Source organism: Manacus candei, unplaced genomic scaffold (genome assembly GCF_025592945.1).
Source record: "Manacus candei isolate 608988 ecotype Guabito, Panama unplaced genomic scaffold, ASM2559294v1 h1tg000019l, whole genome shotgun sequence".
NCBI classification, from domain to species: domain Eukaryota; kingdom Metazoa; phylum Chordata; class Aves; order Passeriformes; family Pipridae; genus Manacus; species Manacus candei.
The window spans coordinates 2,163,739-2,188,658 of NW_026138067.1; the positions used below are offsets into that span (position 1 = coordinate 2,163,739).

At 42.5% G+C, this 24,920-nt stretch overlaps 1 protein-coding gene across 4 annotated transcripts in view; it reads left to right on the forward strand.

Annotated features, from left to right (window-relative positions):
* The first annotated feature begins 3,883 nt into the window (after window positions 1-3,883).
* The window catches only part of ESRP1 (epithelial splicing regulatory protein 1), a 46,289-nt gene continuing 25,252 nt past the window's right edge, over window positions 3,884-24,920 (forward strand). For 2 of the 4 annotated variants that reach the window (XM_051785268.1, XM_051785267.1), the window contains exons 1-12: window positions 3,887-4,297; window positions 4,503-4,631; window positions 5,511-5,624; window positions 8,049-8,163; window positions 15,476-15,574; window positions 15,677-15,731; window positions 17,612-17,722; window positions 17,811-17,943; window positions 18,027-18,069; window positions 19,499-19,800; window positions 21,297-21,515; window positions 23,423-23,621. In XM_051785268.1, the coding sequence (XP_051641228.1) occupies window positions 4,166-4,297; window positions 4,503-4,631; window positions 5,511-5,624; window positions 8,049-8,163; window positions 15,476-15,574; window positions 15,677-15,731; window positions 17,612-17,722; window positions 17,811-17,943; window positions 18,027-18,069; window positions 19,499-19,800; window positions 21,297-21,515; window positions 23,423-23,621 (1,651 nt within the window). In that variant the 5' untranslated portion in view covers window positions 3,887-4,165. Of the gene's footprint in view, window positions 4,298-4,502; window positions 4,632-5,510; window positions 5,625-8,048; window positions 8,164-15,475; window positions 15,575-15,676; window positions 15,732-17,611; window positions 17,723-17,810; window positions 17,944-18,026; window positions 18,070-19,498; window positions 19,801-21,296; window positions 21,516-23,422; window positions 23,622-24,920 lie in introns of all 4 variants that reach the window. The other 2 variants (XM_051785269.1, XM_051785270.1) reach the window with 2 other exon arrangements.

Consider the following 24,920-nt stretch of genomic DNA (forward strand, 5'->3'; position numbering starts at 1 on the left):
GAAGCTTCAGGAAAATGTGGGAAATAAGTAAGCAGGCCTGTCAGTCTCTTGCAGTGCTCAGGAGGGGATGTTAGGACCAGCTCCTTGGCAAGAAGAAAGGTGTGAGTAGTTTCAGAAATGTCCTGAAACAGAAAGTGAAACAAAAGAATGTGTGGTGAAAAACCACCAGAACTAATACAAAAAGGACAGAGAAACAGTTACATTGGGATTAGCAAAGGAGCTGGTCAGATGGACAGCAGACAGGAAACAGAAGGCATGCCAGAGGAGAGAAATACAGCAACAGGGTGCTGGGAGGAGCCTTGAGAGGTTGTCGTGCCCCAAAGCACCTTAGTACCTTCCTGTAGGTAACAACGCTGATGTCATCTGGAAGGTGACACTTCATGCAAAGACTATGTTTAACGAGTCCTGGGACAAGGAACAGGCAGGGAGAAGCAACTGGAATGGGAGTACACAAATGCCAGGAGCCTAGGCAACACAACACAGGAACTTAAGCAACTGGTACATGTTGTCAGACCAGGTGCTGCAAGCATGCAATAAAGAGGGTGGAATGGGAACTGTAACTGCAAAACAGGTGTTTTAGGAAATGTGTTATCCAAGAATGAGAAAAATAAAAGCACTACAGTAACAATTAGTGGTGAGTAGCTTCCTAAATAAATAAATAAATAAATAAAACAAGGGTTAGTTGAGAACTCAAAGGACATAGTGGGAATTAAAAATACTTTCAGGGTACAGTTTTACCTTTGAAAGGGCTTACTATACATAATGCAGCCTGCTCTAGTGATGAGCTGGGAAGTTTCATACTCCTAGATGGAAAGAGACAAGATAGGATAAGACAATCAGGTATAACAGGGAAGAAAAAAAGATATATGTAAGCAGAACACAACAAATCATAAGTCAAGAAACAGGTGCCCATCCAAAAATCGTTCTCACAAAGACAAGAACTGCATCTCAAAAGCCAAGCAGGCATCGGGAAGCAAACTTCCTAGAATGGATGATTACGTTTCACTGAAAGAGGAGGAGCCGGGGCTCTCTGTCTGGTGTGCTCCAATGTGAAATCATTTCAGAAATGTACTTCTGGTCTTTTATACTAAACTATAAAGATTTTTTTAAGAAGTTGCACTAAACTAAGACCTGAAATGGAAACTGCACAAAGAAATCCTATACTATTGAATCCCTCTTCTCCAGGCTAGGCAGAGGTCACAGAGCAAACTCCTCAGATGCTGAGTACAGATCAGCTGCAGCCACTGGTGAGGACACACATCCCAGTCCTCTCCTTCCCATGTGTTTCACTCAGTGCATCAGAACATCAGAAGTGAAATGCCCAAAGAAACCCAGGTGCTCTAACCCTCCAACAAATGGGGCACAATTAGCTCAGGTGTTTCCTGAGAGATTCACATGGCCAATTTCAGCTACACTTTAAAAAACTGAAGTGATTAAATTGATATGTTAACCCTCAAATTGCAGTCTCTGCTAACAGTGCATGCCATTTTTGAAATCTTGTACCAGAGAGAGTGAAAATTACCCCCTTGTGTCATGCTGTCTATTGAAGCACATGAACTATCAAGCAGGAATTTGGTGGCAGTCCCCGCAAGGAGAACTAGGCTGCTCCAAACTGCAGCAGAGCAGGACAAGGGTTCTGGGCACTATGTGGAGGAGTCAGCGGCTGACAAGATCCCCAGTAGTGGTGAAACATCTGCTCCCTTCCTACCAAGCAAATGTGTATGCATTAATAAAAGGTGGTGCAAGCTGTGAACGTGCATCAACGCAAGGAATGGTGATGAAGAAACACACAGTGCACACCATCATCAAAATGTCCATCACACAGCTGGATAACCATATTGCACCATGGGTGAGCAACTGGCTCACAGGTTGGGCACAAAGAGTTATAGTGAATGGGGCTTGTGTCCAGTCACCAGTGGGGTTCCACAGGGCTCCATCCTCAGCCCTTCAACGTCTTCATAAATTACTTGGATGAAGGACTCAAAGGAATACACTAAGTAAATTTGCTGACACACCAAATTGGGAGGACGTGCCAACTCCCTCAAGGACAGGGAAGCTCTGCAAAGAAACCTCAACAAATTAGAAAGATGGGCAATCACTAACCGTATGAAATTTAACAAGGGCAAGTGCTGGATTCTGCACATGGGATGGGGCAACCCTGGTTCTGTGTATAGACTGGGGAACAGGAGGCTGGAGAGCAGTGCCACAGAAAGGGACCTGGGGGTCCTGGTCAGTGGCAAGTTGAGTCATTCTTTTGTTTCCTGGTCAATGGCAATATGAGTCAGCAGTGCTCTGGCAGTCCCCAAATCTTCGTTCGCGAAGCCTAGCCATGATGGCTCTGGCAGCCCAGGGGGCATCAGGCAAAGCATCATCAACTGGACAAGGGAGGGGATTGTCCCACTCTGCTCTGCACCGGTGTGGCCTCACCTTGAATATTGTGTGCGGTTTGGGGCACCACAATATAAAAAAGACATCCAAAGCAGGGCCACGAGAATGGTGAAGGGCCTTGAGGGGAAGCCATATGACAAATGACTGAGGTCACTTGGTTTGTTCAGCCTGGAGAAGAGACTGAGGGGAGACCTCATTGTGGTCTTCAACATCCTCACAAGGGGAAGTGGAGGGGTAGGTACTGATCTCTTCACTCTCATGACCAGTAAGAGGACTCGAGGAAATAGCATGAAGCTGCTATTTCAAAGCAAAGTAGGTTTAGGCTGGATATCAGGAAGAGGTTTTTCACCCAGAGGATGGCTGAGCACTGGAACAGACTTCCCAGGGAAGTGGTCCCAGCACCAAGCCTGCCTGAGTTCAAGAAGCATTTGGACAATGCTCTCAGGCACATGGTGTGATTCTTGGGGTTTCCTGAGCAAGGCCAGGAGTTGGACTCGATCATCTTAATGGGTCCCTTCCAACTCAGTATATTCTAAGATTCTATGATCTCAGTAAAAATTTCAAAAAGCAGCATCGCAATGACATTGGAAATAAACAACTGAGATCCTAAAGAACCAGGTGTACAACAGAATTTCCCTGAGGAAAGTTAGAGTTACTTGTTTACCCTGCCTTCAGTGATTTGTCATGAAAAGATCTAGTTTTGAGCATTACGCATTTAAAATAGAGATTTCACCGCGGAACAGCGATCAGCAGAAGTGAGGTTGTCACAAGGGCCAAAATCACAAGTTCACGGAGGGAAGGCTGCAACAGCCTCACTGGCCAGCTCTTAACACATCACTCAGTCCGCCGTGCCCGAGCCGCACAGAAGTTGCGATGCCGCTGCCTTAAGGACGACAGAGGAAGAGACTCCACCGCCCAGATCTCCTCGGCTCCCTCGGAGCTGCTCCCGGGGACAGCCGGCCCGCACGCCACGGCCGTGCTCCCTGGCACCGCACCCGGCCTCTGCGGCCCCCGACCGAGGGGGAGACCTGCCGGGGGGCCGCGGGCGGCGTGGCCATCTCCCCTCCTCTTGCGTCCGGGGGACGGGGCTGCTCGCGGACGCAGGACCGACCTGCCCTCCGCGACACGTCCCGGCAGGAGCGGGGCCCCGCCCCGCCGGTGAGGAGCCGGACCTCCCCGGGCAGCGCGCCCCGACGGCGGGAGGCGGAGCCCGGCAGGTCCGGGCCGCCGTCGGTGCCCGATGGGGCTCCTCGGAGGCCGGGGGCGGCTCGTCCGCCGCCGCGCTCCCGCAACCCGCCCGCAATCCCGGCACCGCGCTTGGCGTCCCGCCCGCAATCCCGGCCCCCCGTTCCCGCTGCCGCCCCCGCCGCGCTGCCACGTCCCCGCCCGGCGGGGCCAATGGGCGGCGGCGCCAGGTGTGTGTTACCTGCACCACGTGGGCCGGGGGTGGGCAGGTGGTGCCGCGGCCCCGCGCTGAAAAGCCCGCAGCCATTGCGCGCTTCCTAAGGGTGCAGCCGGAGTGGGAGCGGCCGCCGCCCGCCTCGGGAAAAAGGGGGTGGGAAAGCGGGGGGAAGCCGTGCGCCTCCCCCGCGCCAGGTCCTTGGGGAGCGAGGCTGCAGGTGGGGGCTCTGCCGCTTGGGTCTCGCCTGGAAGCGCCTCGGGCAGGGAAAGTTTCCGCTCTCTTCTCGTCCCCTTCTCCTCTTTCCTTTCTTCCTTTTTCTTTCTCTCTCTTCTTTCTTTCTCTCCTTTTTATCCTTTCTGCTGACCCTGTGGCACCATGACGGCGTCTCCCGACTACTTGGTGATCCTCTTTGTGACCACGGCGGGCACCAACGGGGCAAGGCTGGGCTCAGACGAGCGAGAGCTGCTCCAGCTCCTGTGGAAAGTGGTCGACCTGAGGAGTAAGGAGGTATTTTCACCCGAGGGGGGAGCACCCCGACCTGCTGCTCCCCTTGGCCCTTGCCATGCTGGGTGCGGGTAGGGTGGTCTTAGCGCTGGGCTGGCAATGGGTGCTCCAGGCTGGAGCAGGCTCTGGTGGAGGGCAGGGGCTGGTGCTGCAGGTGAGGACCCCCAGCCCGGGGAGCTGACTCACCCCTCCTCTGCTTTCTCTGGAGCTGGGGCACCTGCATGACGTGCTGGTCCGGCCTGACCACCCAGAGCTGACGGCTGAGTGCCAGGAGATCACCCAGGTGGATGTGGAGAGCCTGGCACTGGCTCCGCCGCTGGAGCAGGCACTGAGACAGGTGACACCCCATAACTGGCTACTGGGTGCTGGTCTCCCTTGGGAGCTCCCCCGTGGGGTAGAGGCAGTGTTATCATCCACTTGTGCTTTCCACCCCACCATCAGGACAGTGGAACCTGGCACAGGGATACCACTGATCTGTGTGGGCCAGGCAGCCTATATGTGGAGGGCTTTGTGGGCATTTCTTTCTTGCTTTTTGCTCATTCATCTTGTGAGGACCTGACCCCAAGTGAGGAAGATCAGAGTCAGGTATTCCCCCAACCTGCTCTCCTGCCATGCTGGACCCTGAATGAGTCTCACCTGAGGGTGAGCCCCAATCAGTGTTGGAAGAAGCCAAGTTTAGGTGTCCCCTGAAAAGGCTGGGTGGTGGCAGGCCCTGTCAGAGTTTGTGTTCATCAGTCCTAAGAAGGTGACAGTCCTAAAGCCCCTAGATTAATAAGGAAGTGTGTGTGATTTCCATTGAGGGTAGGGCTGAAAACCTATCTCCTTTCCAACATGTTTGACTACCGTGTTTGAAAAGCTCTTCTGCCCCAGGACTGCCTCAGCTCTCTGCGACCAGCTTTATGTCTCATTGCAGTGCTTTTGCAAATGTTTCTCAAAAAGGCTGGTTTTTTTTCTGGGTTGTGGACTGTCTGTGTAGCCATATTTCCTTAAAAAGGGGAAAAGTGGTGGTTTCCAGTGATGATAACTATGAAAGTTAGTATGTGCCAAGCTAGTAAGAAACAAATCTACTGAAGTGAAGTAGTGGGCTTATGCAAAAAGGAATTCTAGCTCCATGTTCCTGCTGACCAGGAATAACATGTTACCAACTGATGACACTGCACAGTGCAGCTATTCTGATCTCTTTAACATGTATGTTTTTTCTTGTTCCTGCCTACAGTTTAATCAGTCTGTGAGCAATGAACTGAATATTGGTGTAGGTACTTCCTTCTGTTTCTGTACTGATGGACAGTTGCACATTAGGCAGGTTCTGCACCCTGAAGCTTCCAAAAAGGTATGTAGTTGTAGCTTAAATTTGAATCCTAATGTGCTTTCTATGATTTCCTGCAAAACTAATAACTTCTCTTTAGTATGAGGGTACCTCCCCACAACCATAGCACAAACATTGCTCGTATGTTAATGTGCTTACCAGGCTAAAGAGCCTGTCCATGTGGAAGACATAGACAGTGCCCTGTGCCTATGTAGCCTTGAGGTGCCTTTTTAAGTTAAATCAAAAGGAAGATACTCTTAACTGTTTGAGAGAGGAGCACTGACAGTACTCATAGCTTCTACAGCTGTAGGAGCTACAATGGATTAAGAGGTGGGATTTGGAAATGTTGCTAAATAGTTAACCACCTTAATCACAAACTGTCTTTTGAAATTTTACATTCACGTTTAGCTTCAGCAACTTTCAATCTCTGTGTATTCAGCTGACACTCTGAGGGCGGTGTTCGTATTTGTAAGGAACTGAACAGTAGTTTGAGGCAGGCTATGAGTGATGATTAGTCTCATAGTCTAGAGTTTTCTATAACTTCAGAGTTGCCAAATCACTAACAGTGTTACAAGATCCTACCTAGTTTTCATTAGTGATAGGGTTCCAGCAATATGCTGTCTCTCTCTAGTTCTGAAATAACTGCTTCAATATTAATAACACCTAATTTTGTGGTATGAACATACATTGCTCTGTAACTGAGCTGTTCTGCTCCTCTCTTTGCAGCTGACTTTTGTGCCCATGAGTTTGCTGCTTCATCTTTGAAAGGGCACTGCTGCAAGTCTGTGTTATTACAAAACTGATACTGAATGAGTTTGGTTGCAATACTTGTTGGGGCTTTAAGTGTTTATAGCTTTGAATGCTTAGAAGAGAAATAGCATGATTCATGGTAAAGGGACAGTCCTGTAACTTGTCTTCTATGATGTATAATGTGAGAAAATGTGGAAACAGGTTTTTAGCAGACTTTCTTCTTGGTTAATAAGTCTCTTCATCCATTTAAATTATGTGGATAAAAGAAAGGACAACTCCTACATTATTTAAGTTGATTGATGTTGGGGATAGGCAGCCTTTTTCTATATGATCACAGGGTCACAGACAGGAATCAAATCTTCATCAAAATATTGTCTTGCTGTTTTGTTAAGAATTATTCATCTAAAATTTGTTCTGTGCTGCCTGCAGATAAAGTAAACCAGATGTATATGAGACTCTTAAATAGTTTTTTTGCGAATACCCTAATTCAGAGATTTGACTGTGTGATCACTAAAATCCAGATAGGCAGAAATCACTAGGCTCTTGATTAAGATGCCCATTCTGAACCCAGCTAGCAACTCATGGTATTCAGAGAATGAATTGGCATCAACTATTCCAAGTGAAAGTTTCACTTTACATCATGGAAGAAAGAGTCATCCTAAAACTAAAGCAGAAAATCTTGGCAAGCACACTTGCATTTTCATAAGTTTGTCTTTAAGAGTGTTGTTTGCCTAATGCAATGTCCATATGCTAAGATAAGCTCTAACATTCTCAAAGCAGAACTTGTTTTTAGAGCCTAAACTTCTTTCTTTGGGCTTCCTAAGTATGCTTTCACATAGCCTGTTATTCTGTTATAATGTCAAGATGCTAACTAGTAGTTATATCCCAGAAAGCCCGTACTTTAATCTAGAGAGCCTTGCAAGGAACAAACAGCCAAAAGGAGTATGAAGTATTCTGTCTGTGGGGAACCTCTGGGGTGAAGAGCTAACTGAAGGAGTAAGGTTTTGTGTTGGTTTCAACAGCTTCCCCCAAGACTTCTCCATGTCTTTTCTTTGACACCCCCCCAAAAAAATTAAAGTGTGTGGTAAATGTAGCGGGGAGGCAAAAGGGATTTTATGGGCTTCTGGTGGGCTACCTAACTTGCTCCTGGCTTCATACACTGTAATTAAAGCAGTTACTATGCATAGATTGCCAAGCTCTGCACCATGTCAAACCCTCATCTTTTTTGCTGGGAATAAATTTTTGAAGTGTGACTACTCTCTGAAAACTCAGCCTTGTCTATAAACTGAAATATCATCTGCTAGTCTCGCAAATTGTGCTTGGTTCTGTAAGCTGAACTGAGTGCCCTCTGGCTTTTTACAGTTAAAATTGGAATCAAGAACTGATGATAAGTTACAATAGCAGGCATTTGCTCTTGTACATATATATTGGATTTGAGGCTCTAGTAATAATTGCAAATATTTCTCTGGCAGCACAAAAGCATATTTCTCTTTTTAAACTATATATAGAGAAAGCTGCTTAAACAACGAAGTTTATAAAAATGTACTTACCTGGATAAGAAGAGTTACGTGAGTTTCTCTGTAGCAAAGGATGCTTGTGTTTCTTACCTATTATATAGAAATTGTTAGACAGTTTGGTATCTAAAGACAAAGTACATTAAACTCACCCTTGACAGCAGTTACTCTGTTCCTGTTACAGAATATCTTACTGCCTGAATGCTTCTACTCCTTTTTTGACTTGCGGAAAGAGTTCAAGAAGTGTTGCCCTGGCTCACCTGAAGTTAGCAAACTCGATGTTGTGGCCATGACAGAATGTATCCTTTTAACAGTGATGGTGTCTGCTGCTGTTACAGTCTTGGCTGAATTCTAGGACAGAGGTGTGTGAGTAATGCTTGCAACATATGCTTAGGGGTGATATAACTTTAATGAGTGACTCGGAGCTGTACTGAGCTTTCTCACAAAGATAAAAACATATGAAGATGTGTGCTTCCATGGAGAAAAACCTGTATTTCTTCTTGACTTCTATGTTTTGTTTATCATGTTTATAGTTTTCTCTCTTTAAACTTCACAGTTTAGTGTAACTGGCACATCTGTTCAAATTGCTGTTATGAATCATAATATTAAAGTTTGAGGTGGTTCATTGCATCAGTTAGATTTTCATCTAATTTTTAGACAAGACTGAATGTTGGGGGACTCTTAATTTTCAGGAGAGGGAATGGTTATTCTTGATGTGAACTTGTAGTGAATCTCCAATGCAGGAGTGAACCTAAGGCAGGGATGCTGTTGGCATGTGTGATATTCAGTCTCCTGGGAGGTGCATATGTTGCACCTCACAAGGCTCGGCTGGCACTAAGATGCTGTCAGTAATATGTTTCCATTTTCAGTGACAGGGATGTCTAAAATTACTTTCTGAATAGTCTGAAGTGGTCTGTAACCTAGTTCTGTCTGGCTCTTTACCTAGTCTCAGCATGCTTTTGTTTGTATACCATGTACAGTCAGGAGGGCTGAGGCTGTGAATGATTCGGCAGTGCCTTCTTCCTTGCTTCCCTGGCAGTCTCTCCTTGCTACAAGCTTCAGTCCTCATCTTGAACATACTCTTGGACGCAGAAACACTTGACTTCCCTACTGAGCTGTTGAAGTATTGATCACAAAAAGCTACCTAGGAAGGACCAGTAAAGGAATTTGAAGTTCTTCTCTATTATTGGTAGTTGTTGTGGCTATTGTTTTTAATAACTTTGACTAGCTTACTGTGTCTGTAGAGTGCTTGCCATTAAGAGCTGATGTCTGTGGCTTCTGAATTATTTTGTCCTTTCACTGCAGGACTAGTATTGCCTGGGCTTTGTACCTGTGTCAGGGGGAATAAAATACATACGTACTTATGGATATTTTTTTTTTTTGTATTTAACCATAAGGTTGAATACTGGAGGCTGTCTGCTCTGCTTTGTCATCTGCAAATTAAGATTAATCTCTGCTAGTGAAGAGGCAGAAACTACTTCTCCCCCTACTCTGAAGCAAAGCAGTACACTTAAAGTAGGAGTCTGACTGACTATGTAGAAAAGTGAAATAAAGGCTGTGTTGCATAGAAACTGAATGTTGGATGCTTCTTGAACTTATGGTCAAATGTAATACACTGTTTAGGGAATGCTTTGACATGAGCTAGAGAAGTTAAAGACAATGAGCTATTTCAACTGTTTTGGAGAGTTGCCTTTGCTTTCTTTTCGTGTGAATGTCTGTGGTATGTTTTGCCACTGTGGAAGGAGTTTTATGACTGTAGCTGTCTGGAGCGTCACTGGTCAGCTAAAGCATGGTGAAGGACTGTGTATTCCCTGGCTGCTGGGAGAGGAAAGTAGACCACCCCGTGTTACCTGATTGTCAGGAAGCCCCTAAAGAGTCAGTACCATCTGAGAGTGATTTTGTCAGGTGCCAACAGTATTTTCTCCAAGTTCCTAGGGGCTTGGTCAGTCTATCCAAAGGCACTCAGCATGAGTCTGAATTCTGGGTATGATATGATATGCTTCTTAAGGTATATAAACCTAACTTCATTCTGGTCTTATATTAATCTTTGTGGTTTGTCTTGTTTTGTAACTGCTAATGTTCTTATTTGTAAAGTTGCTACGGTTATGCAATATGGCTAAAATAGACTGTCTCTGCCCTATGTTGTTTACGAGTGTTGGGGGCAGAGGATGAAGATACCAAAAAGGGTAAAACAATTTTTGTTTTCCTTTTATTGACAAATATAATGATTTTTTTTATTTTTTTCTCCTCACCTTGCTGAGATGTACCAAATGAAGCTGTATAAACTAATTGCACTTGGAGAGTCTGGACATGTATGTAATGTTTGAGATAAAAAGGTTGTTGAAGCAGGTGCTAAGTCTAAAGACTAGTTCAAACAGTTGTATGCAGAGTTGTTTGGGTTTCTTTTCCTTGATGTGTGGATATGCTGTGGGGGACACAGAAACAAATGCATTAGGTTGAAATGAAACTGAAGATTAGTGCACAGACTCTGACCAAGCTCTTGTTATTCTTGTAGAAAGTGCAGAAATTCAGCCCCATTGCTAAAGAGGCTGCGTGAAGGGAATCTTCCGTGATTTCTGCCACATAAACTGTACTGTGCTGCTTTTCTTAGCATTTGTTGAGGATAGAAGGTTTTAGTACAGGGATGGGGTACTGACTAGGGATTCAAGAAATGTGTATTTGCAAACTGGTAAGAACAGGAATAGAATAATTTTTGGGCACATCCCTTCATGTACTTACATCTCCATTTATCTGTGTGTGAAATGGTTGTGGTCAGTAAGAGGAAACTTGTATGATATAAAATAGTTAAGGGAAAGCTGGGTATTTAATCTGCAGTTACTTAAATTATTAGAAGTCTTCAAAAGCTTTTATTTTTATGTGTAACAGTTGATTAAACAACAAACTACAGGCAAATGGAGGATGTACTCTATTACTCCAAATAATCAGGGGAGATAACTTCCTACTGCACAGTCATTCTAGATATATATTTCAGTATCTAACACACTGGATAGTAGGGAATTAGCTGTGTATTTCTTGCAGACAAGGCAAACATAATCTTGAAAAAGAACAGAGATAATAAACTGAATAATTGACTGGGTTATTCTTCCTTTAGAAAATCCTTTGGGGACCTATTCTTTCAGCGGACTACTTGACATTTGTGTACAGCAATGACACCATTCCAAAAGCTCAGGGGAAAGCTTTACATATCTTCCCTCTTCCTTCCTCCAAGAAATTATACATTTCATGTACAAATAGCCACTGATTTCTTTTAATTCAAGGTAAAGCAAGTTTTAGAATGCCATGAAATTTGAGGGACCAAGGAAGAACTGAAACTAGTTGTAACTGCTCAATCTCTGAGTGCTACTGCTGCTTAACTCATGGTCTCAAAACAGTTCTTAATGTAGGAGACAGTCTTCTGGCAGAATTTATTTGGAATTGTGTAGGTGTAATGACAGCAGGACAATTATGAGAAATTTCAAGTAACAAAACTTGAGAGAAGTGATCATGTCCCAGCAGAGAAAGGAACTTGGATCTGTTGAAATCTTTTTTTTAATGTGTAAGCATACAAAAGGAGCAGGGTAGTTCTTGCACCCTCTGTACCTCCCATACTTGCTGCACTTCTTGATTTGCAAAGCTTGCCGAGCCAGTTTTCACCCTGTGAGTGCCTTTAGGGTGGAGTGAACAAAGCTTGCATGACTATTCATATTAGGTCTGCAGAAGACTCATCCTTTGCCTCGAGATTGGGTGTGCAGGAGCCATTAAATGGCAAATAACTCTTGCTTCCTCCAGTGCTTGGTTTGCTCCACTTGTGAACTGGATTTATGAGAATAACTCCTTATTAGGAGTATCTGACTATGTTCTGAGTAGGAACACAAGTGCACTTCAGAACAACCTTCTTAATGTGCTGGATACTGTAGTCCTGAAACTTGGTTTGTTGAGGGTTTATTGTTTTGGTTTTTTGACCTGGGTGGCTTGCAAACAATGATGTGGAGCACAGTTAAAACCAATAGTGCCTAACTCTGGCAATGAAAAGCCCTTAACTGGGCATTGCCTGAGAATCTTGGATATTGCTATTTGTATTTCCTGTGATAGTACTCAGGAACTGGGTAATATCAGATTACCTTTATGCAAAGTATTATTTAAAAAGATATAATCTTCTATCTAAAGAGACTTAAATAAGAAACAGAACAAAGGGGAAAGGGTGAATGCAGAGCACAATTGCAATGCTGTTTCATGTCATCTCAGGTTAAGTTAGTTCAGTAAGAAAGGAGTTAAGAGACTGAGAAATGGAAGAGACAGTGGGAAGGAAGTCTTGGAGGGCACTGACAGTAAGTGAAACTGTGGTGATGAATCTGAGGAAGCTATCTAGAAACTTCTTCCATGTTATAGAGGCCACCATGATGTAGAATATGCCTTTCCTCCTGGTCCCTTTAACTTCCTGAGTGTTGCAGGAGGTGGTGCCATAGCTGCACAGCAAGATTAAGTAGTTCCTTGTTTCCCATCCTGCCTTATTTGGGAGTATCACTTGCTTGTTGCTTTGTTAGGAATATACATTTGTATGCTACTGCATATAGTGGCTTTAGACAGCCAAGTCTGGTTTGTAGCACTTCTTTAAATGTGAACTTAGACTATCCACAGCAATTGCCTCTTCAATTGCCCAAGAGAGGCATCCTTTAAATAAAAATGTACACAAACGTGTATGATCTCCTATCTCTTCCCAGAACCAGGGGTGGGTTTTGTAGAGACTATTCCGTTAATAGAAGTGTTGAGAACTTCTAGTGTTTCTGTCCACAGGAGTCCACCTCTATGTAATCGGTCTTGTTCATTAGAATATGGGTTTTCACTTAAAAGCATGTTAATAATAGTGACTTATGTGCAGAAAACTATCAATTCTTCTCTCCAATCTTAGCTGAAAGCTTTGCTTTTAACTAATCGGAGGTGAAGGTGTGAGCAATATCTTACTCCTGCTAATGTTTATGACTTTCTTCCTCCCCTCCCACTGTGTTTATATTAATCTAGAGTTTGGCACAACTGACTCTGTCTGACATCTGGTACCAGCTTGCATTGGCACTAGGGTGTTTTAGGAACTACAGCTCCTGTGGATCAGTGTCTTCAGAAAACGTTTTCATTGAAGGAAATGAACATGGGGTGTGGAGTTGTTTGTTTTCCTTGTGTGATAGCCTCTCTTCAAATTCCCAGCCCCTTCACACAGCTGCATTCCCTCTCTGGCAGCTGATCCCTTGTAGGGATCTTTGGCTCTGCACAAAGGAAATATTGAAATGTCTTTTCAGTTCTGACAGCCCAGTCTAACAGCCAAGTGTATGTGTGTGCACATGTGTATGCATGTCCCCTGCTGGAATAGCTATTGAAACTGCTGCCCAATTTCTCTTGATTTTTGACAGAGGAAAGACATTTCTGAAATCTTCATACAAATGTGTCAGGCAAGACCAGTGTTTGAATACCTGCATCTTCAGCACCTTGTGTTTCCCTGAACAGACAGTAGAGACTCTGCACAAGCCCAGTGTGGAGCTGTTTGCTGCAGGGGGAAGGATGTTGGGAAAGGGAAGAGATGCACTCCTCTGCTCTAATACACAAGGTGCCCAGAAACATCTCTGTGGTACTGCTTAGGTACCCTCTCTGCAAGGGAGTCTGTTTGTGGGTTACTTTTCTTTTCAACCCCCTCTTTCCCAGGGACAGGGGGAGGAGGCAATGTCAAGTTTAAAGAGATACTACAATGAAGAAATTTTTTATTGTCATAAATAGTGTAATCTCTTAAACTGTGTTTTTGAGATTATTCAGGTTTTTTAGCTTGGTTTTTAAGACTACTATTTAATTTTCTCAGTACTTTACCCCAAAGAAGGTACCAGGAGGGAGGATAAAGGCAATGACTAACAAACTATTTATAGTCAAGCAGTTGGAGGGGAGGAATCACTGATTTAAGTTGGGTTTTTTTGTTGTTTTTTTTTTAAACTATGATAATTCACTTCAAATGTTCTAAGACTAAACATCACCCTCTAACCTTCCATACTCTAGTGCACACTTAAAACCAACAAAACCTCAAAATCAAGTTAGCCTCAAGTGTATTGTGTTGGCACAGCAGCTTTCCTTTTGGTGCTGTGGAAGAGGAATGCATTAATTCAGTTGAAATTATTTTTCATCTCACAACAAGACAATTTAAAAAAAACTTTGTTTTGTAGAACTGACTTGCAGTCATCCTGTGAATAATAGGTAAGACTCTATTTCACAAAGAAATTTGCACTGCCTCACCAGTTGATTAGATGATACGGCAAAGCTTCTGTGAGGTGTTTGTTTCTAACAGGAACTGTTCTGTTCCCTGCACTTCATGTAGGCATCTGCCAACTCAAACTTTGCTCAGCTCTAGGTGGAGAAAGCTTTTTTTTTTTTTTTTTTTTCTTTTAAGAGGAAACATGCTGTCTTGGACTATGAAGCAACTTTTGAACACCAAAGTGCAGGCTCTTGAGCATTTGAAATGTGCCTAATGTAGTTTAGGGGGGGATGTGGGCAAGTTTTCAATGTCTTGCATTACTGTACTGCTGTGCCAGCGTGGGTCTGGTTTGAGAAACTTTCACTTTTGCTCTGAAGTCTGGGTGCAAAGTGATAAGGCAAGTAAAAAATTGCAAGTCCTATTCCCAGATTTCTTTATGTTTCTTATTCTGTTCTTGATTACTTTTTTACCCTACACTCTTCAAAGAAGGGGATGTGAGTGAAACAGACCTTTTTAAGAATTTGCTTCATGAAGTAGAGTTGCAAGTAATCTTAGTCCTGTAACCTGGTGTTGGAGAGGGGCAAATATGATGGAAGAGGGAGACGTACTGTAGTAAACTGTTTGAAGTTGTGTGAAAAAGGGTGGTATATACAACTTAAATCAGACTCCATTTGTGAATGTGTGGTTTTTATTTGGTCTTTCTATGGCCTGTCTTTCCAGGACAGGACACTTCCTGCTCTCTATTGCAGTCATTTCCAAAATCCTTCAAATTGAAGAAGATATGAGTTGTGGAACTGGTTTGCATCTTGAGGAAAAAGTGGTGGATTCTTACCAGATTATCAAAATGCTTCTGTATAAGAGCACAAAACTTGCATTGTAACTTCTAATAGGCAAGGTTTAGACAAAGTGCCATTTGTGGGTTTTGTTCAAGTGGTAAGATGCTTATTCTGCTTTAGGATTTACTTATTCAGAAAGTGTGTATTATATCCTCCTATTTCTGGAGCTTTTAGTTTATTATTTGCTTCTTCTTCTCCAAATCTTTCCCTAGAGATTAAAGATGATGTTAATTAAAGAGGACAGGACTCCAGTCTCTTCCACATGCAGAAGTGTATCTGTCAAACATACATAATTCATGGATTTATTAAATATATGTCCTTATTATGGAGTCTTATGTCTGCAGACACTTCCTGAAATGACCTCACATTCCCGCAGGTGGCAGTAGTTAGAGGACAAGGCAGAGCAGCTAACATATCTCGGCAGGGAAATGGATTAAATTTTCCCCTGAGAAGTGACTTTCCATCAGGGATAGCATGGAAGTGTGTTTGTCTGTCAGGAAGCCAATTAGAAATCTGTTTGGTGATGATTGACTTAACTCTAGCACAAAGATTTAAATCTTGATAAGAACAGTCCAACATTTCCGTATGGAGCCTCTCAAGTTGAAGATATGGGGAATATTATTTTAAGACTAATATCTGAACCATACAGTAAGTGATTGTGATGAACGAGTTTTCTCTGTTCCTTCTTTGGTTTTCCTGCCTGTCCTGTGTGCTGATGAGATAGGAAATAACTTGTGCTGTATTTCACAGATCACCGATTTTCAGATCCAGAAAGAGTGAACTACAAATTTGAAAGTGGACCTTGGTAAGTACCTTCTCCCTCTTGTTGCTGCACATATATCAACCCCCACCACTTCCTGTTTAAAGTTACTGTTTAGGTAAGCTGTGCTTGTCTGTATTTCTAATTTTCAAATAGCTGTTACCTTTATTTCTATTTGTCTTGCCACTGCTGTGGGAATCAATTAGATCCTTTAAGTGGCAAAGGGAACACATATTCTATGATCGGATGCAAGCCAGTTTTCTTGTTAGGCTTCAATGTTGCCAATGTTAACTGCTTATAGTTCTGGGTTCTGCTAATAAGTGCTTATAGTGGGTGTGAAGTGTACTGTGCTATTAACAAAGAATGTAAGCACTGTTGCAGAAGTAACCCTATTGGTTACTAAATCTTGCACTCTTCCTGCAATTTACTCCATAGTTACTGCATACACATCATGATTTTTTTTTTTACAGGGAAGAAACACTTTTGTAAAGATACTGGGCGAAGGGTACTGTGCTACCAGTCAATTGCTTAAACTGCAATGATTATCTTATTCCCAAATATGTTTTAAACATAAAACTTTATCTGCTTTTGACTACTTTTTTGTTTGGTTTGGGTTTTTTAAATGTAACTGTGCTCTTTCCATGTATAAATACAGATTTTTCTCAGTGGTTTGCTGGATGCTCCCTCTGCAATATCATAGAGACTGGTGTTAAACTGACTTTATTTATATTCCCATCTTCCACAAATACTTACTTCCCCCTTCCAGATTAAGGATCTGTCATAATGGTAGATGATACTGACACTTCTGAGTCAAAAGAAACAAGAAAAAAATGCAAGAAGATTGACAGAAAGTATCCAGAGAGATTAGCTCAGGGATTATGTTCAGCATTGTTCTAAGCTTTTTCCTTTTCACTAACAAAATTCTGGGGTGAGGTGGAAGATTCTCATCTTATTTGAGATAGTGAGAAGTACAGAATTAAGAGGCAAGGGGAAACAGTTTGGGACAGACAGCTACAGACAGAAAGGCCACCTGAGAAATTAAAATATGAGTGAGAAACATGACCCTTCTATAAAAAGGCATACCACAGCCCGTTTGTATGAGGGAGTCCTCTGCTACTGAACAGCCCTTGGTCTGCTTAATCAATCACATTGTCTCTTCTGTGCAAAAACCTGTTCTTGCAGTAGCCAGAAAGGCAGCCTTGGGTAGCTGTGAGCGTTTTGTTGTAATCGACACTTTTAACGAGTAAGAGAACAAAAGAGACTGCGGTAATGACCAATTAAGCCTGGCTTTCTGTGGCTGAGCTATTCCCATACTAAGCAGCCAATGTAGCCTTTAGCTATATTAGTCCCTAGTAGCATGGTGATGGCCTGAACAAGCAATGTTACAGCTCAACTCTTGGGGCAGGAGTCCTGTGTGTGCCGAGTACAGCCAAGAACAGATTTGGTCTTGGCTGGTGACTGGCTCTTAACACACTGTCACAGTACAACTAATAAGCACTAATCTCAGTTACATCTAATTGCTCTGCTTCAATTTTCACCTACCTAGATTAGAATAGCAAGTGCTTGATTTTTATACCAGGAACCTTGTTCAGATAATGGAGAAGCACAAATGATGTCAGGAGAGGGAAATAAATTGGGAACATGATCAAAGAGATGACAGGTCAAAGAGAAAATGTGATGAAGCAGGAAAAGGGAACTGGGAATGGAGCAGCTTAACAAAACAAACTTTCCCTAGGAGAGACTTTACCTAGGAGTGGCTTTCAGTTATGGTGTGGCTTTCGATGGTGGTGGCACTTGAGCCTCTGCCATCCAGTAGACATGGAGCAGGGACAGAAACCTGTCCCTGGAACACAAATGGCAAGAAGAGAGGGTGGTGTGTGGCAGATACTACAGGCAAATGTCTCTCCCTGTTTCTGTGCCTGCAGCAGCAAGATGGAACTTGTGGATGACAATGCTGTTATCCGAGCAAGAGGATTGCCATGGCAGTCGTCTGACCAGGACATAGCGAGATTCTTCAAAGGCCTAAATATTGCCAAGTTAGTAGCTAAGAATTTACCTGTACAATTGTAGTGCTTCAGCTGTGGGAGTCACGGAGTTTCATCTCTTTTGATTTAAATCTTGCAGGGGCGGTGCTGCACTCTGTCTCAATGCCCAAGGTAGAAGGAATGGGGAGGCTCTTGTGAGGTTCGTAAGTGAAGAGCATAGAGATCTAGCACTACAAAGGCACAAGCATCACATGGGGAATCGATACATTGAGGTGTGTGACACTGGCTTTGAAATCCTCTTCTCAAAAGGAGTGCGAATTGCATGCCAATCACATGTTCTCTTTTCTTCCTTTAGGTATACAAGGCAACAGGTGAAGACTTCCTTAAAATTGCAGGAGGTAATTTTACAGGACGAAAAGGGATCACTAACTTTTGGCTTTGAACTGCTCCCATTGAACGTGACTTTTCATTTTCTGTCTTTGAACAAGTTGGCTCGTGTATTGATTACTATGTACTCTGCTAGCAGAAGTCAAAGATGTTCCATAATTTCTGTCAACCTTTCTCTTCCACAGTCTTGCCATTTTGAAGCAGCCTGTCAAAGCAGGATTTGATTGGGCAAAGTGATCTTCTATACAAACTTAATTTTTTTAGGTCATCGTAACTGTGGGGATCTAAATGTTATTGACTGCTGAAAAAATGAAACCAGAGTAGTTTTTCGAAGCAATATGACTACTGTTGCTGTGGAGATTTGCACATAAAACCAAACCACTGTAAATACAAGAGATTTGTGGGACCAACTTTCTTCAAATCAAATCTTTGCCTCAAACATAATGGGGAGGATTTAGGGGAAATGCTTATTGAAGGGGAATATTGAAATATTTGCTGATAATTAAAAGGCAGCAAAATTTGCTCTACAAACTACTCCTTGGTCTCTTTTCATCTCCTTTATGTCTGAAAGTGTATAGAATTTGAATTAAGATCCAATAAGCTGTTATATCTACAATAGTACCTTAAGGTCCTTGTTGGTCCCTGACAGAGATTTGTTCTGGGGATTGTAAGTGACTAACTGGATATCTGAGTTTGAGGTGTTAGTGTTGGAAAGGCTGTTAAGTGTCAACTAAATAGCTCACCAATAGGCTTGGTAACAGTTACACTAGCCAAAGTAAAACCACTGCACACTGATGTTGGTGAAGAACGGTGCACGTCTGGTGCAATCAAACTTCACAGCACAGGAGCTGCAAGTGAAAGGACTGCATTAAGATGTGAAGTTGGTTAGCAGCTACCTTTTGGATAGGGTCGTGTTTTGAGTATCACTGGGCTTCTCGTAAAAGTACTGAAAGTAGAATTGGCAGACTTTGACAGTTCTATCAGGATAGGATGAAATTCCTGAGCTGTTTTCAACATGCCCTTCCAACTTTCCTTCCCAGCACAATTATCTAGATACTTAGTTGCTATATATTTTGGCTTTAGTGCATGCTGAAGGTATTCCAAATTTAGAAAGGTGAAGTGCACAGTAGCACAGGTACTGGTTACACTAGATATTCAGAGACTGCTTTCCTTGGACTTTGAACACTGCAAGTACTTATTTTCCTTTCAAATAAGGAGAAATATCCTCTAAGTGATGGAGTAACATTATTATACTTTAATGGGAGGTGTCTTCTGCAATATATCTAGTTTATCAGAGGGACATATTTCCTGGCTTTTGAGGCAAATACTGTTCTACCTGCTCAAAAACTGTCTGTGGGCAGGACTCAGCTATGCCAGACTTGCTCATGATTTTATGTGGTTACCTGGACTTAAGTGCTTCTGTACTTTTTCTTGTTAAAGGCACTTCCAACGAGGTTGCACAGTTCTTGTCAAAAGAAAATCAAGTGATTGTCAGGATGCGAGGTCTTCCTTTCAATGTAACAACAGAAGAAGTGCTGACTTTCTTTGGCCAGCACTGCCCTGTAACAGGAGGGAAGGAGGGAGTCCTGTTTGTCACATACCCTGACAGTAGGCCGACAGGGGATGCCTTTGTCTTGTTTGCTTGTGAGGAATACGCACAAAATGCACTGAAAAAGCATAAGGACTTGCTGGGGAAAAGGTACATTGAACTCTTCAGGAGCACTGCAGCAGAAGTTCAGCAGGTGGGTGCAAACTTTGCAAACATTGGCTTCTTGTTATCCAAACTTCCACAGTGGCAGCAGTGAAAGCAAATACTAGTTGGCCATGACTTGACAGCTCCTTTTATCTTCTCTCACTCTTCACCCTTGCTGGAATGAGTACTGTCTGAATTTCTGTGAGGCTCTGCTTCCTTAAAATGTAAGACTATGGTATATGGATGTTCTCATTCATATATACAAACCTTTGGGGTTTTGGCTTCCAGTAGCCTTGCAGAAAGTTGATGTGAGTCTAGTGCTTTACACTACAGATACTGAATTTTACAAAGTCCAATGATGGTCTATTCAGAAGGAGTGTTAGCAACAAATCTTGATCTAAAAGACTTCTCTTTAGTCACTGACACAGAAAAGCAGAGTTTTTTGATGTAGTTGTCCTCTTCAGAGCAATGTGTCTGAAGAGTCTTACAAATTGCCTCTAAGGGCAGATGTCTGTCATCTTCTACCAGCACAGGCTACCTAGCAGAGGGTGGCATGACTTTGTGAAACTGGACCTGAAGAGTCTGGTGTTAACAGTTTGCTGCACTATTAATCGCAGTTATGCTGTTAGGGAAAGGAAATAGGGCTGAGAGGATTGTTTAAGTCTCCAAAGACTTGTGGAGCTTCAGTTGAGGCCATTAACTTCTAAATGTGATTCTAAAAGGTGTCATCTCTGGTGCAAATTATAACCATGTCATTGTAACCAAGAAATGATGCAGCTCTGTCCTCCCAAATATGTAGAGATTTCAATGTCATGTTTAAAAGGTGCCACTAATGATAAGGCAGAGCTGCAACACTCACTCTTGTCATTGTATTTTTCTCAAGTGCTCTCATATATTTCTTTTAGTAAAGCCTTCTGGTAGCTGTATAAATGCAAATAAATCTTTATCTTGCTTAGAGTTCGAGAGTAATGATTGAGTATTCAGAGAACTCTTCACTAGACAGGGTTTTTACTGTTAAAATTATTAATAAGAAATCTCAAAGTGTGACTGTCACAGATACTGTGATTCAGCAATGCCACCTGTTACTTCAATGGACTATTGCATCCCAAATCGGGTGTTTGGTAGTGAAATATGCTTCTAGTTCCCAGATTCTCCTGAAGTTTTGCAGAGGAGATATTTTTGGATAAAAATGTCACCATGACTCTGTAGATGGTAGAATGTCTTAGGATACTTTCACAATAAAAATACTGTAGAAATACTGTAGAAATGCAGGTTTCATGTTCTAAGATATCTTCTGAGAGTTACATTAACAGTTCAAGTAAATTCTCAAAAACAAAATTGTTTTTCAGGAAAAAACATTGATTTTAAAACATTTGAATTCTAAGCACTGCTGTTGTGGTTTAAGCTCAGAATCTAGCTCACTTGTTTCTTAAAATACTGCAACGAAAACAGTGAGTGAAAACAAATGGCACTAGGCTTATGTTCTGTCCCTCTGAAGAATGAGTAAGGAGGCTTCCTGTAACCTCTCTGTTTTTGTTTGCACAGGTGCTGAACAGGTACTCTTCCATACCTCTCATTCCTCTTCCAACACCTCCTATTCTTCCAGTATTACCTCAACAATTTGTGCCTCCCACAAACATCAGAGACTGCATACGTTTGCGTGGTCTTCCCTATGCTGCTACTATAGAGGACATCCTGGAGTTCTTGGGAGAGTTTTCTACGGATATTCGGACCCACGGAGTTCACATGGTACTGAACCACCAGGTTGGTAGGCAGCATATTTCCAGATATCTGCCAAATGCTTGTATATGTGAACACAGTCCTTCTGAGGATATCAGTAGGGAAGCACCTTTGGGATTGGCACTAATGGTATTAGTGAGCCTCCAGCTCTCCTCTAAAGGTGTACTGGCAATAAATGATTTGAACTCTGCTGGGTAAGCTGCTGCATTTGCTGTAGACCCATGTGCTGAAAGCCAAGCCACAGTCTTGGAGGGGTTGGTGCTCTTGGAGCAGCAGCTGCGATCCTGCACTGTAGGAGGCTTGAACTGAAGAATCTTGCTCAACAGCATGCATGATTCCTCTTGTGCCAGGCAAAGAGTGCCTTCCAAACAGAAGTGTGGGCAATGTTAGTTCTCAAAGGAGTGGTTTGCCCCTGCCTTGCTGAACAATGTGCATCAGATATGTTTGAGGACAAATGGGACTGCAGCCTTCTAGGGACAGTATTTCCTATGACATAAGTCAGAAGCTGAAGCTTTGGGTTTCCTGCACTGTGTTTCTCTCTTTAAACAGTCACAGCTAAGAACCAAGATTTAACAGCTCATTGAAGTGTGAAATGCCACTGTTTTCTGGAAGAAGTTTTTACCAGAACTTTTTAGACAAAGGATTGTGCATTCTTGGGATCTTCATCTTTGTACTCTTGTGACTAGGAGGAGTTGGCAGCTCCTTTCACTCTGTGGAGATGCTCTGAGTGGTTCAACTGATAACTGATTAAACTGATTATTGTGGTATAAAACTGGTGGTTCTAAAATTCTTTCAACTTAGTCTTAGTGTCATCCAAAACTACAAAATACTTTCTTGTCCTGGAGTAGGGCTTATGTATTTTGGGAATATGGGGGAGGAGAAGGGACTATAGTTATTTCAGTACCTCTTTATCTAAGGAGATTCTTGTGTCTGTGAGGACTTGACCTAGCCAAGGCCGAAAAATAATAACAAATGTGCACTGCTGGGATAGGCTAAGAAATTATGCAGATGTTAAAGTACAAATAATGATTTACAGAAGTGTCAGTCGTTGCCAGCAGTAATGAAAGAACCTGGATGAAGAAATTGGTGTGTGCATATAGTCTCGAGGGCTGTTTGCAACCCTTGCCCTTCCCAAAGCTGTCAGCAATTTTTTTCCCCAGATACTGCTTTTGCCTGATTAGATTTGTATCCTTCTCCATGCACCTGCTATTTCTGGTTTAACCCTCTAATCACAAATGACTGTACCAAAGATGGTGATAAAGTTGTTCTTCCCTCCAAAACAAGAAGAACTGGCCCAGAACTGAAGTTACAGCTGGCTTCAGATTTCTACCTCTACTTTTGGCTACTTCAAGTCAGCAGCTGCATGTGGCTAAAATGACTCTTCCCAGTGGTGTATCCCACTCATTTACAGCTACATATGTAAACTGCTGTTTTGTTTTGTTTTCCTCTGCAAAAAGCTCATAGCAAACCTTAGCCTAGTTAGTACCCTTATAAAACATCCCAGCCCATATTGGTCTTCACAAGATTAAATTTTTTTTAAAAAATCATTTAACATTTGGCATTTGACCGTATTTATCTTTGGATTTTCAAAGTCATAGGTAATAGGTGGGGATTAGATCTTCCAATTCTGCATTCTTACTGAATTGTTAAGAGCAGGTCTCAAAGCGCCAAAGTACCATAGGAATCACTTTTTTTTTTTTTAAACATAGAAGCAACATGGCTCAAGTTACAGTGTAGCTTAATCAAAACAGGTGAATAAATACAATCAAGTTACCACAAATGGGAAAAACCTTGGAGAGAACTTAAACATGCTGATGGGTCTCAGGTTGACTGACTGTACTTGACTTCAGAAATAAATATATTAATGACTATGCTGCTCCTTCATGGGAGCTACAGAAACATTTTTTTTTTTTTGTCTGCCTTGTTTGTAGGGACGTCCGTCAGGAGATGCTTTTATTCAGATGAAATCTGCAGATCGAGCTTTCCTGGCTGCACAGAAGTGTCATAAGAAGACTATGAAGGACAGATATGTTGAAGTCTTTCAATGTTCTGCTGAGGAGATGAACTTTGTATTAATGGGGGGCACTTTAAATCGAAATGGCTTGTCCCCACCACCATGTAAGTTACCATGTAAGTTTTGCTTGGGTCTTGTCAATACTCTACACTGTGTGCGGGTAGGTGTTGGAGCTGCTCTGTTGACTGTGATTCTGGTTCCTGGAAAGAATTGTCAGATGGGGGTATTAAAATGAGGTCTTTTTGTCTTAAATCTTCAGCAGCTTGCAATCATTATTTTTCCCTTTGGTTGTGAATTATTATGACTGGAGAACTACTTTTGCTCTTCCATTGGCAATTTTTCCCTCCCCTCTGTGAAACTTAACGTTGTTGGGGTGAGTGGTGATTCTGGAAAGTAATTTGTAAGCCCTGCTGAGACCTTAAAGAATTGTTTCCCATTTAAACTGGTTTACATTTATGTTTTTCATCATGGTGAACATGCCAAGTAAAAGCCCTTCCCCTTTTACTTGCAAAATTTAACTTATGAATAGGCAATACTCCCCTTTGGGACTTAATCACAAGTGTTCTGCCTTTTGAACCACTACCGACTAAACTCTTCCTTTCATAGAATCAGCTGGGTTGGAAGGGATCTCTGAGATCATCAAGTCCAACCCTTGATCCACTACCAACGTGGTTACTAGACCATGGCACTAAGTGCCACATCCAGTCTCCTTTTTATTGTTTGTACAGAATCGAGGTTCCTTGTGTTGGGAGTAAAATACACTGGCTTTGCCCTCAGAAAATTGCAGAAAGTGTATTTCCTATTAAATTTTGCTTCTCAGAACTACTAGGATGAACATGGACTTTGGGCCATGTTTGGGAGAAATGCTTTAAGAGCTTAAGGGCTAACTTACTAAGCATATGTGCCACATACATCTGAACCTAAGGGAAAAATAATACTTTGCTTCCAAAATCATAAATGGCAAGGTAGTCAAGTAGGAGCTTTCTCTTTCTCTTTATGCAAATGTATTATTGTTGTTGGACTTTTTAAGAAATGTCCTCTAAACCCTAGTCAGAGCTGCTAATATGGCAGCAAACTTCTTGGGAGTGGCTTCTTGTGGAGTACGAGTAGACCTTCAGCTAATCCTTTAGAGATTTTTTTTTTTTTTTTTTTTCAATGAAAGTATCCTGAGCAGGGATCAGCAGTATGTAGTCCTATGTGTGACAGCTGTTCCAGACAGGGGTTGGAATGTTCTGAGCTCCTAGGACAGGTTCTTGGGCAGAGTCCCAAACTTCAGAAACACTTAGGTGGCAGTGTTCCCATTTCCAACTACGAATGCTGGTGATGTATTCCTCAGATAAGGATTTTTGGCTCTGTCACTGCCCCACTTCACAATATTTGCTGACTGTCTTTTTAACTCTGAATAGCAAAAATAA